This window comes from Dipodomys spectabilis, unplaced genomic scaffold, assembly GCF_019054845.1.
Source record: "Dipodomys spectabilis isolate Male_0828 unplaced genomic scaffold, ASM1905484v1 ptg000119l, whole genome shotgun sequence".
In the NCBI taxonomy this organism is placed as follows: domain Eukaryota; kingdom Metazoa; phylum Chordata; class Mammalia; order Rodentia; family Heteromyidae; genus Dipodomys; species Dipodomys spectabilis.
In genome coordinates this window covers 4,106,950-4,122,970 of record NW_024870796.1, presented here as the reverse complement: position 1 = coordinate 4,122,970, position 16,021 = coordinate 4,106,950, and the positions used below count along the sequence as shown (strand labels likewise).

Below are 16,021 nucleotides of genomic sequence, written 5' to 3'. Positions count from 1 at the left end.
CAGGTAGATTAATCATCTCAAAAAATTTCCCTGCCAAATTTTAGGTAACATCTTTCCAATAGTGCATGCATGATTAGGAATGTGTTGCAATGGTAGAGCACATGCCGCAGTGATAGAGCACATGCTAGTTCAGTCCTCAGCACTGCAAAATAAAACAAAACAAAGCCTGTTTTTTCCAAGAAAAAAAAAGTATATTAATCCTCTCTCCATCACCTTTATAATAAAATTTTTAAAAACTTGAAAAGGAAAATAGTGGGAATGGGGGCCCTATCAATATTTAAAATCAAATTTTAATGAAAATACTCAAAATCTTTTGATTAGCTTGGCTAAAAGTTTACTAATTTTATGTATTCTTTCCGAGAAACAACTAACAGTTTAATCAATTCTTTGTATTTTTTTAGTCTCCAATTCATTATTTTCTGCCTAAATCTTTTTGTTTGGTCCGGTCGTTGGGGCCTGAACTCTGGCCCTGGACACTGTCCCTCAGCTCTTCAGCTCAAGGCTAGTGCTCTACCACTTGAGCCACAGCACCACTTCCGGCTTTTTTTTCTTTTTGCTTATGTGGTGCTGAGGAATCGAATGCAGGGCCTCATGCATACAAGGCAAGCGCTCTACCACTGAGCCACCTTCCCAGCCCCAATGCCTAAATCTTTATTATTTCTTTCTGCCTGCTTGTTTTGGAATTGGCTTGTTCTTGGCTTTTTTTTTCTCTCTCTTTTTGGCATTTTCTTATTACCATACAAGAGTGTTTCATTGTGACATTGCCATATACTCATATAAGGCATCTTGGTCAAATTCATCCCCTCCAACACGCCCTCAAATACACCTTGTCTCTTCTTAAAACAATTTAAATAGGTTTCATTATCCTATTTTCATAAAAGCAAATAAACTACTTAGACACTAGTCATCCTCATTCACCCTGTTAGCCTTTCCCCCTCCTGATGGTACCTACATCATCAACACCGTTCGGGTTTTTCTAAGAGCTTAAGGTACATCATTAGGTTATTTGAGATTGCTCTGTTATTTTGATCTAAGTGCTCATAGCGATAAATGTTTCTCTTGGCATTGCCTTTGCAGTAGTATCCTTGTGATTTCAGCATGTTGAGTTTTCACTTCCATTAGATTCAAGGGACTTTGGATTTCCTCCTTGAATGACTCACTGGTCATTGAAGTAATGTACTGTTACTGTTCAGTCTCCATGTTTGACCACAATTCTCCTGATGCCTGTCTCTATACCTGAGATGACAGGTTAATGCTATTATACTCACCTTTTTCTTTTGAGATGGTGTCTTATGAACTTTTTACCCAAGTGGCCTGGGACCATAAAACTATCAGTCTCCCATGAAGCTGGGATGACAGGTGTTTACCATTAGACCTAGCTATTGGTTGGAGGTATGCCTTAGAAATGTTTGCCTGGCATTTGCAGGGAAATGGATGGAGCTAGAAGGAATCATGTTGAGCGAGGTAAGCCAAGAGCAAAGAGACAAACGGTACATGGTCTCCCTGATAAGTGGATGCTAAATCCAAAATGCTAGGTGATACGACAAAATTAACAGGACTTAAGGAACAAAGAACTCCCACTCATCTGGTCGAACCACTACTAAATATCCCCATGCTGCTGATCACTTGTATGGTGTATATGTGTACACCGTTATATGTTATAGACTGTGATAGACAATTTGCTCCAGGAAAGTTAGAATGAACTTGTGACTTTAAATGAGCATCATTATTCCACAATACTGTGAAATTTGGGAAATTATGTAATCACTTAATCACAATTAAAAAAAAAAAAAAGAACCTCAGGGAAGGTAGGGAGGGTAGGGTTGGTAGGGGAAAAACAATGGAGGGGGTAACAATGGTCAATAGGAAGTGTACTCATTACCTCACTCATGTAACTGTAACCCTCTGTATAGTATCTTTACAATAAAAAATTAAAATTAAAAAAAAAGAAATGTTTGCCTGGGCTGGCCTTGAACCACAAGACTCCTGAGCTCCATCTCCCAAGTAATTAGGATTATAGGCATAAAACACTAGCACTTGGCTTTGTTTGCTTTCTTGATGTGAGCCACTCAACTGGGATGAGATGAAATCTCAGTATAGTTTGATTTATATTTCCCAGATGGCTAAAAATGTTGAACATTTTTATTGGTTATTTGTACTTCTTTTGAAAAGTGTCTGGTGAGTTCATTTGTCCACTTAATGATGAGTTACCTATTTTTTGGTGGTTAACCTTTTTATTTCTTTATATATTTGAGTTCTTTATATATTCTGGATAATGTTCTTGTCAGGTGACTATTTCACAAAGACTCTCTCCTGTTCTGCGGATAGTATATTCACTTTGTTGATTGTGAAACTTGGAAGCTTTTCTTAGCACTTCTTACTCCTTTTCCTCTCAATCTATGGACTCTGCAGGCATATCTATCTACAATCCATGTATGTCTTCCTAGCTCTCCTATAAAATGTCCTGATCAAAGCCAATACAAACACTCACCAGAAAATCCTTGTAACTTCTTACTAACGGATCTCCTTGCTAACATTTTTGCTCTTCCTGTTCTCTAATCTATACAATGTATGTTGAAATGGGAAAAGTATGGTTTTAGATCAAGAAAGCCCTGCCACAAGCTCCTAAACACATGATGAGAATCTAAGCTTCAGTTTTCTTAGATATCAATCAGTTAAATAAGCTACTATTTATCTCACTGAAATGGTACAAAGAAAAGATAGAATTAATGAAAAGCCATTCAAAGTTCAGAGATCTTCAGATTCTAACATATTGCCTAACATTGACTCACAAGTAATCTTCAGCATAAAATGATGCTCTGGATACATACTAAATTTCTCATTTACAACTTAAATTAATGATTAATGGAATCCAATCATTCAAAGAAGAGTTGAAAAAATGTAAAATACATGCTATTTCTTTGATTAATTTTACAAGCAGTACATATGCATGTGTATACTGCAGTTTTTCATAAAATAGAATAATCTAATTGCCAAATTCTAAAATGCTTTTAATTATTGTCTTACATAGAGTTCATATAAAGTATTACTTAAGTGTATATCCTTTATTAATGTAATTATGAGTTATATGGTTATTCTACTTCAATACTTGCTTTTTGCTTTGTATTTTCAAGGGTTGGAAGGCAAGTTTTCTCAGCAAGTAAAGCCTCACAAGCTGCATTATCTATAAATAAAAGAATAGTTTAATACTTTAATTATTTATTAACATGTCCCTATAAATAAAGACAAAGCAAAATAAAAACCATTATTTTAATAACTGTACTTTTGTAATTGTTTAGGAAAAAATAACAACACGTGTTAGATAAACTCACTTGCCTCAGATATGAGAAAATATCCTTAAAATACTTTTATCTCCAGAGCTTCAGGTTTCAGAGAAGCAATACGTGAAGTTTTTTTTTCCTCTCATTTAGTAGAAATGTATAATTAAAATTCTTTGTTAATTATTCTATCATTCCCTCTTTCCTGTGTTTCAGGAACTTTTCTACTGCAACTTTTCTGTCAGTATTTGTTTGTTTAATATTTGAGACAGGGTCTTGTTCTATTGCCCAGGCTGGCCTCAGACTTCTGGGCTCAAGTCATCATCTTGGCTCACACCTCCTTGAGTAGCAGCGACTATTGATGTTTTCCACTATACCTGGTTCTATACTCATTTAATGCATACTCAGGCCTTGCTTATCTTATTCAAACCTTTTATCTCCTATCCTGCTATAGCCCTTCTTTTGTCAATAGTCAAAAAACTGTCTGTCTGTCTTTGTTGTAGACCACAGGAATCTTGAGGGCAGGAAAACCATCATTTCCTAATGCCCTAACATTTAGTAAATAGTCTGGCACACAAAGAAAACACAGTTGAGTTTGCTGATAATATGTAAAAAGAGGGAAAAAACAGGGAGAGTGTGAGGGAAGGGGTAACATTTAAACATTAAAAAAAATACACTCTTTACCTGACTCATGTAACTGTAACCCCTCTGTACATCACCTCTGTATCTAACAATAAAAAAATTTAATATGTAAAAAATACCTAGGAAGGGCTGGGGAGGTGGCTCAGTGGTAGAGCGCTTGCCTTGCATGCCTGAGGCCCTGGGTTTGATTCCTCAGCACCACATAAGCAAAGAGAAAAAAAGCCAGAAGTGGTGCTGTGGCTCAAGTGGTAGAGCGCTAGCCTTGAGCTGAAGAGCTGAGGGACAGCGCCCAGGAGTTCAGGCCCCATGACGGGACCCCCCCCCCCCCCACAAAAAAAAATACCTAGGAAGTCAGGCTCTGATGGGTCATGCCTGTAATCCTAGCTACTCAGGAGGCTGAGATCTGAGCATCACGGTTCAAAGTGCAGGAATGTCCCTGAGACATTTATCTCCAATAAACTACCAGGAAACCAAAAGTGGTGCTGTGGCTCAAATGGTAGAGTGCTAGCCTTGAGTTGAAAAGCTCATGGACAGTGCCCAGGCCCAGAGTTCAAGACCTATGACTGACAAAAATAGAACAAAAACCTTGGAGTAAAACATGATTTAATTTTAAATTTCAAGAAAATCAATATATAAAAGAAAACAAAAGCATGCATAATTCTAGATGATCCTGGATGCTTTATAAATAGTACTTCCACCAGAAGCAAAACTTTCAATTTGGCAAGACTTAAGTGAAAAGATCATGGCTTTTATATACCTTTACCATGTTTCCTTTCATTTCTTGTCTTTTCTTGCAGTCCCTTTATTAGTTGATCTATAAAACAAAGCTTCCTAATGTTTATCCTCTAAAGTTGAAGGTACTTTAGTCCCTCCAAGGATTAGTGATTTTGCAAGTTCAATTTTGGTCTTGAGGCTTGAACTTGGGGCCTCTTGCTTTGTTTAAGGCTGAAGCTCTACTGCTTGAACAACACTCCCACTTCCAGCTTTTGGCAGGTTAACTGGAGATAAAAGTCTCATATTTGTCTGCTCAGGCTGGCTTCAAATTCAGCCTCGGTCACTAGGATTATAGATGTGAGCCATCAGCACTGAATATGACCTTCATCATTTCTATACCCAGCTCCTAATGCCTGGCATTTAGTAAATGTTTAATGGAACTCTTTCTTAAAGATTGTGTATGTGTACATTTATATATTAGTTCATGCAAACATTTTAAACCATTTAATGTCCCTTGAAATAGCAATTTATTATTCCCAAATAGCACAAAACTTGGAGGAAATAAAAAAAAAGAAATGTGAGACGTAGCAGAAGTTAAAAAGGATATAAATACCTTATTAAATTTATTCAAATAATAAAACAAATAAAAGAATGACAATAATGCAAGATACTTTGTTGATCCTATTAGTTTTCAATCATCACAAATGACCATAATATATCTGCTTGCATATTATCCTCTCCTACTACTGAAATCTACAAGGGAAGGAAAGGGTTTCATTTCCTAGTATACATAACAATGCCTAGTGTAGATATTCAGTAAATATTCAATAAATAAATAAATGAGGCATGTTATAGGAATAATTAAGGCCCACTTTCTAACCCATACATTTTTTTTTTGTTGGTCGTGGGGCTTAAACTTGGCCTGGATGCTGTCCCTTATCTCTTCAGCTTAAACCACAGCACCACTTCCGTGTTTTCTGGTGGTTTATTGGAGATAAGAGTTTCACGGACTTTCCTGCCCAGGCTGGCTTTGAACCGTGATCCTCAGATCTCAGCCTCCTGAGTAGTTAGGATTACAGGCGTGAGCCACTGGCAGCCGGGTAACCCATACATCTTTATTTCTCAAATACAACCAAGGTTAAAAAGTCAGTTTCCTGGAGTACCTAGTTTATTAATACATGCTATACTGTAGTAGAAATAAATACATAATCATGAAAATAATAGTGTTATTATCTATTACCTGATGCTGGCTTTGAAGTACACTTTGAATTTGGAGAAATATCTTGATCTGCTAATGTCATCAATCTATAATCAAAACAAATTAGTGGTATTTACTTAACTCTCAATCACTTTTCAGAATCCTTAGGTCATATTTTTAAAAATAAATTCATAAAAATAATATTTATATGGAATTGATATGGAATGTAGTGAGCTAGAGAAATTATCTGAAACATGTAAACATACGAATATTAATCTTTGGGACAAATAGTTTAATAAAGGACAGTGTGTTCATAATTTATCAGTGTGAGACGACACGCATAGGAGACAAGGCATAGTAGCTAGAACCATACAAACTTGAGTGTAAGCCCTACCTTTGCTACTCACTCTTGAATGTCCTTGAGAAAGCGACTTAACTTATCTTGGGTCTTGTTTATCTCATTAATACAAAAAATATCTGAGAATGTGGCTTAGTGGTAGAGTGCTTTCCTAGCACCCATGAGGCCTTGGGTTCAATTCCTCAGTACTACATAAACAGTAAAAGTTTGAAGTGGCGTTATGGTTCAAGTGGTACAGTGCTAGTCTTGAGCAAAAGAAGGTCAGAGGCAGTACTCAGACCTAAGTTCAAGCCCCAGGACTAGCAAAAAAAAAACCTCTCAATCCGGTTTCTAGGATTATTGTAAGGATTTCATATATAAGAAACAATTTTTGAAATGAGTATCTTATTCTCTCTCAATTGCCCTTGATTTTATCTAAGTGTGCATGAGAGTATTAAAGAGAGAATTAGTATTTGTCCATCAAAACAAGATCTGAGCTGGGTGCCAGTGGCTTATGGTGGCAGCTACTCAAGAGGCTGAGATCTGAGGATCCCAGTTTGAAACCAGCCTAGGCAGAAAAGTTCCTGTGAGGCTCTTTTCTTCAATTAGCCACTGAAAAACTAGAAGTAGAACTGTGGCTCAAAGTGCAGAAGGCTATCCTTGAACAAAAGAGCTCAGTGACAGTTCAGAGTTCAAGCCCCATGACAGAAAAAAAAAATCTGAGCAAAACAACAAATTTCTGAGAAAGACAATGAATTGAAAACCAACTGTGAGAAGAGAATTTTCCAGATTAGTGACTGATTGAATTCAGTTATTCAGTAAACAGAATAGTTTTACTCTTTCATATTTCACTTTAAATTTATACTGTCCAAATACTTTCTTGCTTTTGTTGTTGTTGTTGTTGTCGGGGTTGAACTCTGGGCCTAGGCTCTGTCCCTCAGCTCTTCAGCTCAAGGCTAGCGCTCTACCACTTGAGCCACAGCGCCACTTCCCTGTCCCTTTTATCCCTGTCCTGGGGCTTGAGTGCTCTATATAGTTTTTTTTTTTTTTGTCGGTCGTGGGGCTCGAACTCTGGGCCTGGGCGCTGTCCCTCAGCTCTTCAACTCAAGGCCAGCGCTCTACCACTTGAGCTACAGCGCCACTTGTCCTGGGGCTTGAACTTAACCCTCGGTGCTGTCCCTTTGTGCTCAAGGCTAGTACTCTACCACTTTGAGCCACAGTGCCACTTCCAGCTTTTTCTGAGTAATTTATTGTAGATAAGAATCTCACAAATTTTTTCTGCCCAGGCTGGCTTTGAACTGCAATCCTTAGGTCTCAGCCTCCATCCTCAGGTCTCAGTCTCCTGAGTAGCAAGCGAGGATTACAGGTATGAGCCACCAATACCTGACATTTTTTTCTTATTATTTACAGAACTGAGGATTGAAGTTGGGGCCTTGCTTTGGCCAGACAAGCACTTATATCAACCATGCCTTCAGTTCCTTTTTGTACTGGTTATTTTCTGTAGGGCCTCACTTTGTGCCTGGGTAGCCTTGTGCTTCCCCTAGTCACTGGGGAGATAGGCAAGAGCCATGGGGTCTCAACCTCTTTTGTGGGGGGGAGGTTCGGTCATGGGGCCTGAACTCTGGGACTGGGCGCTGTCCCTCAGCTCTTCGAGTCTCAAACTTTTATGCCTGGGGTAGCACCCTCCCCAATCTGCTTGGCTTTATTACTTTTCAAATAACCTGGAGAAAGATATAGATGCTTTATTTTTAGTATATTTTACTCCTACAAAGAAACAGCATTTGGACTACAGTTTACGCTCATGCCAATGATATCTATGTCAGGGATGCTAAATCAGTGGGAAATGTTCCTATTCCCCTGATAACCCAGAAACACTAATGTAGAATTAAGAAATTACATAATTAGTTGCTTAATTGAAGAAATAAAGCAATCAATGCACAACACTGTTAATTATGATAGGAACTGTTTCTCAGACAGTTAACAGAAACTTTCAGAAAATATAGTATCATTCCAGATTCATCAGGACAAATGCTCTGAGGATGTTTTTTTATTAGGCAATCAATACCAGATACCCTTTAAGCTACAGAAATAGAAAATAGGTCCCTATTAGTAAATCTGGCCTTTGACATTTTCAACAACTAGGTTTTAATGGAAGATTAAGAGAGGTCAACTACATGCAGAGAAGCAGGCCCAATTATTTGCTAAATAGCAAGGTCAGGTGCTGGCTATGATTATAGAATTTCCCTCTAAAGGATAACCCAGGGAAATTCTAAAAGGTAGAATTTTCCTCAAAGAATAACCAAGGGAAATTCTAAATGGTAGGTTGGTTCTAGTAATCCAAAGAGGAAATATTATAGATGTGGAGAATCAGGGCATTGCAAAGCCAAATGCTCTATCTAAGAAGGGGCCACAATATCCAGGCACATGCACCCTCTGCAATGAGGGAACATACTAGCTATCGTGCTAGCTCTACTTTCAAAATATATCCAAAATCTGACCATGTGTTACCATACCTGCTGTTACCACATCTGCTGTTAACACATCTGCTGTTAACATTCTGGTCCATACTCTAATATCTCTTATTTAGATTAGTAAGATAGTATCCTAGTTATCATCTTCCTAATTCCTTCCCTCCTTATATTTTGTTCTCATCGCAGTAGTTAAGGTGATTCCTTGAAAACACAAGTCATTGCACTCTTCAAGAGTCCTAGAATCCTTTTTTTTTGTTGTTGTTGTTGGTTGTGGGGCTTGAACTCTGGGCCTGAGTGCTGTCCCTCAGCTCTTCAGCTCAAGGCTAGCACTCTACCACTTGAGCTACAATGTCACTTCGGTTTTCTGGAAATGACATAAGAGATAAGAGATGAGAAGAGAGATAAGAGTTTAATGGACTTTCCTGCCTGGGCTGGCTTTGAACCGTGATCCTCAGATCTCAGCCTCCTGAGTAGCTAGGATTATAGGCATGAGCCAATGGCACCTGGCTGAGTCCTAGAATCTTTACTCTCATTTCTTATATGGGAAATATTTCACCCCTATTCCACTTATCTCTTCTTTATCCTGTTAGACTAAAATAGATCCTTGTAAAAACTTAAATGGGGGGGGGGGAGGGCTTTGTCTATTCTTTCTACCTAGAATGATCTTTCACTCGTTTCTATGAATCTTTTTTTTTTTTTTGTCAGTCATGGGGCTTGATCTCTGGGCCTGGCTGTTGACCCTCACCTCTTCAGCTCAAGGCGAGCACTCTACCATGTAAGCCACAGTGCCACTTCTGGTTTTCTGGTGCTTAAGTGGAGCTAAGAGTCTGACAGACTTTCCTGCCCTGGCTTTGAACTGGGATCCTCAGATCTCAGCCTCCTGAGTAACTAGGATTACAGACATGAGCCATGGGCGCCCAGCTTGAATCAATCTTTATACAACTGTTCAAATAATGCTTTTTCAGTGAAGATTTTTCTGAACAGACTTCTTAAAATAGCAAACTACCACTCCCATACTCCTTCAGTCCATCAAGCTTTATTATTTATTTATACCATTTCAAGACTAAATAATACAGTATAAATTTACTTATTTGTTTACTATTCATGTCTTCCAACTAGAATATGGTCTCAGAAAGGGTGGAGAATTTGTGATCATTTTTTTTTTGCCAGTTCTGGGGCTTGAACTCAGGACCTGGGCACTATTCCTGAGCTTCTTTTGCTGAACACTAGCACTCTACCACTTGAGCCACAGTGTCACTTTTGCCTTTTTCTGTGTATGTGGTACTGGGGAATCAAACCCAAGGCATCGGGCATGCTAGGCATGCCAACATGTACCAAGCTAACTTCCCAGACCCGTGATCAATTTTGTTTACATGCAGTGATTAGAACAGCCCTTGCACATACTTTTTAAGTCCTCAACAAATGAAGGAACAATCCTACTTGCTATATAAATTTTTGAATCCAGAGTTTTCAAAGGCACAATTACTTTGAAATTCTTAGTTCTTACATTTTTCTATGGCCTTTCTGAGAATTTTCCAAAAAGGTACCTAGGAAAGGAAAAAAGAAATCTATTGGAAGTAGAAACAATTCAAAGAGACTAAAAGTACTATAGGTAAAAATAAGTATTTCCAGAACATATATAGTAGCAGTACAGTTTTTTATTGTGTTTTTTTTGTCTGCTAGTTTAATTAAAAATATTTTCAAAATACCAAAGTAAAACTACGTGTTTAAACTGTTGAGAGTTACAGTAATGTGACACTGAACAGTCTTCACAATTTGAAATCTTTACAACTATTAGTCTTGAAATTCTGAGTCTTAGGGTTCTTATAATAATCCTGTCAGTCAGCTATGCTAATTTATTATCCCCATTTCACATAAGAGAAAATAATAACTGACCAAATTATGAAAGTAAACATAGATACCTGGACCTTAAACTTAGATCATCTGGTACTGACTTAGCCCAGGAACAAACATCTAGATATGCATTGGTTGATTAGTCAGGAGACATTCCCTTTCAGCACTATACTGCCTAAGCACACTAGGATATTACTAGGAATATAAAGAACCATGAAAGTATTCTTCTGAGGAAGTTAATATTCTTCAGCAACCAGAGCACCTTGCTCATGTCAGATTAAGATTTTAAAATCATAACAGTTAATCAGAGGCAAGGTACATTTGTACCTTCCAAGCATTTTCTTGGGAAGGGAGGTCCTCAAAACATAGGGCTCCAAACAGTTAACATCTAGCATCATTCATTCTCTGCTCTTGCTGATAGCACTCCCCTAGTCCAATTTCCAATAAAGGTCTTGTTCCCATCTGAAACCTCATGAGGCTGGCCTTCAATATCAACATTTTGGTCTCTGAGCTCTCATTAGAATCACTCATTCATTTCTGCTCACAATTTCTTGGCTTTCTCTAGCCCACTCTTCAAACTCTTTTAAGCACCTGTCAAATACCATTCCAAAGCCTTATGGATTGCATGATCAGGTTTAGTTACAACAGGCCTTGACATGATGACCAACTAATACACTTAGCTTAGGAATTATTCAGGACACACAAAAAAAATACTGTTTTTTTTCTAACAGTATTTTCCAACAGACAAAGAATTCGTCCCGCAATAAAAGGAAAATATATATGAAAACTCACCCACAATTGCAGAAAAGTTTGAAAACTGCGTGACATTCTCTATCGCTACTGCTTTACTGATATCCAAAAGAGTGGAATTCTTGCACTGTCTATGTTCTTTCGAGTTGGGACATTCCCAGTCTAAAAAAGCAGGCATAAAAGAATGGCAAAATTTGTGAACAGCCTACAAGTGGCAGGATTCCTTTTCCCTCCCAAGTCCATTTGAAATCATGATAGTTAAGGTTTGGGATATATAGAACAAAAAAATAAGCCATGAAGGAATCAAGTTAAGAAATAATCTATGTCCAATTCCAGTTCTTCTCTTCCTTCCTAGGAATGATCTAGCCAGGAGCTGGTGGCTCATACCTGTAATCCTAGCTACTCAGTAATCTGAGAACTGAGGACTATGGTTCAAAGCCAGCCTGGGAATGAAAGTGCATGAGACTCTTAATTCAAATTAATCACCAAAAAGCCAGAAGTGGAGCTGTGGCTCAAGTAGTAGGGTACTAGTCTTGAGCAAAAAAGCTCAGGGACAGCACCCAGGCCCAGAGTTCTTTAAGTCCCAGGACTGATACATATAGAAAAAAACCGATCTGGCCAGGCACCAGTGGTTAACACCTGTAATCTTAGCTACTCAGGAGGCTGAGATCTGAGAATCTCCATTTGAAGCCAGCCTGGGCAGAAAAGTCCCTGTGAGACTTTTATCTCCAATAAACCATTCAAAAAAGGCAGAAGTGGCACTGTAGCTCAAGTGGTAGAGTGCTAGCCTTAAGCACAAAGAGGCTCAGGGATAGCACCCAGTCCCTGAGTTCAAGCCCCAGGACAAACAAAAAAAAGCTTAACCTAAGGGACAGACAACATACAAATAACTGAATGACTCTTACATTTTATAGATTCCATATCTCTATATCCCATTAAGTATATTACTAAGTACATAGTTATACTACTTTTACCTGATATGTTTTAAGCTTTCTATTGACTTACACTGTGGAAGAATGGAGCTATTCCCTCTTTCATCCCTGGTCCCCATCTTTCTCACTGCTTCTACTTTCTTCACACTGTTATATCACATTTAGTATAGACATTATGATAAAATGCTAGATAATTAATATTCTTATGATATGCCATTATCATATTTTTTCCTGAAGTCAATCTCTCCCTGCTTCAATGGCTTAGTTTTCTATTTTTCATCTATTTCATCTCAAACTTTACCAAGTTATATAAACCCATTCAATTTGGTCCCTTATGATCTAAATTTTCAGTGCTGAATATCACATTATCATTGTCCTTTCATTCTGGACACTCATATCCTTTAGTTCTAGAAAAAGTTGGGTTTTTGTTGTTGGTGATGGGGCTTGAACTCTGGGCCTGAATGCTGTCCCTCAGCTCTTTAGTTCAGGGCTAGCTCTCTACCACTTGAGCCACTGCGCCATTTCCGGTTTTCTGAGTGGTTTATTGGAGATAAATGTCTCATTGACTTTCCTGCCTGGGCTGGCTTTGAATGGTAATCCTCAGATCTCAGCCTCCTGAGTAGGTAGGATTACAGGCATGAGCCACTGGTGCCTGACAAAATGTTTTTTTTTTTAATTAGTTGACTTTATTGTTATTATAAAGGTGACATACAGATGGATTACATGAGTCAGGTCATGAGTACATTTCTTTTCATACAGTGTCTTGTTTAGCAAATGTTCTTGGATTCTTTCCCTGGTATTTTTATTCCCTCTGTTTTTTTCTCAACTTTATCTGGAACATCTATTTTGTAATGTTGTTCTCAAAATTTCTCTATTTTCCTTTTTCTTCTTTCTGGTTTGCTTTTTATTCTTTTTGGGAAGTTTGCCTCAACTTTGTTTTCCAGTCTTCCCAGTTTTCCATGTCTTATTCTATCTCATTTAACAGAATCTTCCCTTTTTATAGCATAATATTTAATAGAGGTAATATGTATTTTCTTATCTCCACTAAGGCTTAAAAATTACTGTTTTCATGTTGCTTCTTGTAATACTAGTATTTCTGCTGGACTCCTTTTTGTTTCTTTTTTTCTTCAATTCCATGTGGTTTTGTACTTTAATAAGCTTTCATGTTGCCGTTTTAGTTTCGGGTTGTAACTTGAAGTGTTTCTTTCAGCATTTCTTCTAGGAAGATCTATGATGCTGAGCTCCCTTAGCTTTTATTTTGGAAAATTGTTTCCTTCATATTTGAAAGACAAGTTTAGCTGGATATAATATTCTTGGGTGATAACTTTTCTTTCACTGCTCTGAATATACACATATTCAGAGTGACTTGGAAGTCACTTTTTTCTTGCTACTTTCAAAATTTTTTTACTTCTTGACAATGTGATCATAGGGTATCTTGGTGTTAACTTCTTGATTCATTCTTGATTTTTCTGGGATTCTTAGATATGGATGTTCATTTCCCACATCGGGAACATTTTTAGCCATTATTTAAATTTACTGTCTGGCTTTTTCTTCATTCCTAAGATGTCTTAAAATACATTCATTGTTCTACTTCACAGTATCACACAAGACTTGCTTTCTTCATTCTTTTTGTTCTCATTTATTTCCCTGATTGTATAATTTTAAATGTCTTTGAGTTCACTTATTCTTTATTCAATGCATACCTCCTTTACTGAATTCTTTTGGTAGTACTGGGGTTTGAGCTAAAGAACACAGGGACAGCGCTCAAGCCCAGAGTTCAAGCCCCATGACCCACAAAAAAGAAAAACAGGAGGGGAGAAAAAAGAATGAAGAGTTTCCCCCCTAATATCTTGCTAATGTAATTCATATATTTTGTTCTCTATTTTTAAATTTTAGATGCTTTTCTGGCATTAAAGGATGAGCCGTGGTTCCTGACTCATATTTAAAAAGGAGCCCCAGTACTAGAGATGTAGCTCAATGGCAGAAACCTTGGGTTTCATCCCCAAGACTGCAAAACAATGGGAACCCTAAAAGGCTAAGTGCAATAATCCTTATAGCCCATTTGGTGCTTGTCACATAGTTGGCTTCATTACAGTATGTTCTGACTGGTAATTTTCCACTGTAGCAATCGTAAGGTCAGTATCTTTAGATACTTTATTCTGGCTTGTTCAGGTTCCACAGTAGCTTAGTGGTAAAGCACTTGCCTAGTATGAATAACACCCTGAATTTACTCTCCAACATTACAAAAAATATTTTTAATTCTCCTGCCTAGAAGATTCGTGTTTGGGAAACAATATTCCAAAAGTTGAGCAGAGAAATGGAATGTTGGGTTGGGACAGGAACAGGGATTTGGTGAACTGATCTCACAATTTAGAATGAATACTTCCATTTAATTTTTTTCTCCTTTGTATTTAGTATAATATATGTAAGTAGTCAATTTCTGCTTTATAGTGAACAACCCCCAAATCCAAGTAACACAACACAAATGGTATTTATGCACTGTTCCCACATCTGTTGGTTTAATCAGGAGTCTCTGCTTCAGATTACAGGTGTTAAGATCAGCTAAAGCAGTTCTCTGTACAGTTTTCTTGCCTTGGGCTGATCTGCTTTGTACCCACCATTCCAGAATCACTTAGTAGAAGCTAAGATGTGTGTGTGTGTGTGTGTGTGTGTGTGTGTGTGTGTGTGTGTGTGTGTGTGTGTGTGTGTGTGTGTGTGTGTTTCTCATGACGGTAAGATTACAAGAAGATATATCTAACCATTTTAGGTACATTCTTAACTTGTTTTTTGTTTTTTGTTTTTTTTTTACGGATAGCCTATGACCCAAAGCAAGCTACACAATCTGCCCCAAAGTTAAACAGTGGAAAATTTAGTAATGAGTAACTGGGACCAACATTTCAAACTATCACTCTATCTCTACTATTATGTTCAAAACTCTGTTTTGAATCAGAGGGACTTGGCTGACAATCCCAGCACTCAGGAGGTAGAAGCAGGACTACTATGGATTCAAGGATAGCATGAAACACATAGCAACTTCCAGGCCAGCCTGGTCTATAGAGCAAGACTCTGCCTCAAAATAAATAAATAATCTTCAGGCTCTTTTAAGTAGAAAAGGACTAATCACCATATTTGCCATTACTAATTGTATACAACAATAGGTTTCATTGTGACAGCTCCATGCTTGTATATATTGTGCTTTGATCATGTTCATTCTCCCTATAAGCAGTTCTTGCAATTTAGGATGAACATTATAATTTCTTTTTTGTACACACTATAGTACATGCCTCTCTTGCTCCTTTCTCCCATCTCCCCTCAATTCCTTTCCCATTCCTTAATAGTCCTTCATCTACTTTCAAGTCCTCCCCTCCCCCGCCCTCTCTCTCCCTCCATAGTTTCTACAAATTAAGAGAAAATATTTAACATTCGTCTTTCTGCATCTGACTTATTTTGCTTAACATGATATCCTCAAGTTTCACCCATTTCCTGGAAATTATGTAATTTTCTTTTATTTCTTCTTTTTTTCCAGGACTGAGGACCGAACCCAGGACCTTGCACTCGCCAGGTGGGCGCCCTTCTGCTGAGCCAGCCCCTCATTTTTTTTTTTTTTTACAGATGAACAGAACTCAATATATATGCCCATATTTTTTTTACCCATTCAACTCTGACAGGCACTTAGGCCAATTCCAGTTCTTGGCTATTGTGAACAATGCTTCAATAAACATGGGTATTCTCTATATTTCTGACATCTTTTTACAAAGATTTGGTGCAGCAGAACTGTAAAAGAGTTTAGGGTATATTGTATAAATTGACTTATTTCAGTGTTGTTCACATTGTTGATTTAGGAC

At 37.7% G+C, this 16,021-nt stretch overlaps 1 protein-coding gene across 1 annotated transcript in view; it reads right to left on the bottom strand.

The window, feature by feature from the left end:
• Positions 1-16,021, bottom strand: part of Meikin (meiotic kinetochore factor) — a 45,835-nt gene that overhangs the window by 14,095 nt on the left and 15,719 nt on the right. The window contains 4 exon segments of the mRNA XM_042688838.1: positions 3,114-3,184; positions 5,875-5,939; positions 7,879-7,933; positions 11,287-11,406. Coding sequence (XP_042544772.1) covers positions 3,114-3,184; positions 5,875-5,939; positions 7,879-7,933; positions 11,287-11,406 — 311 coding nt within the window.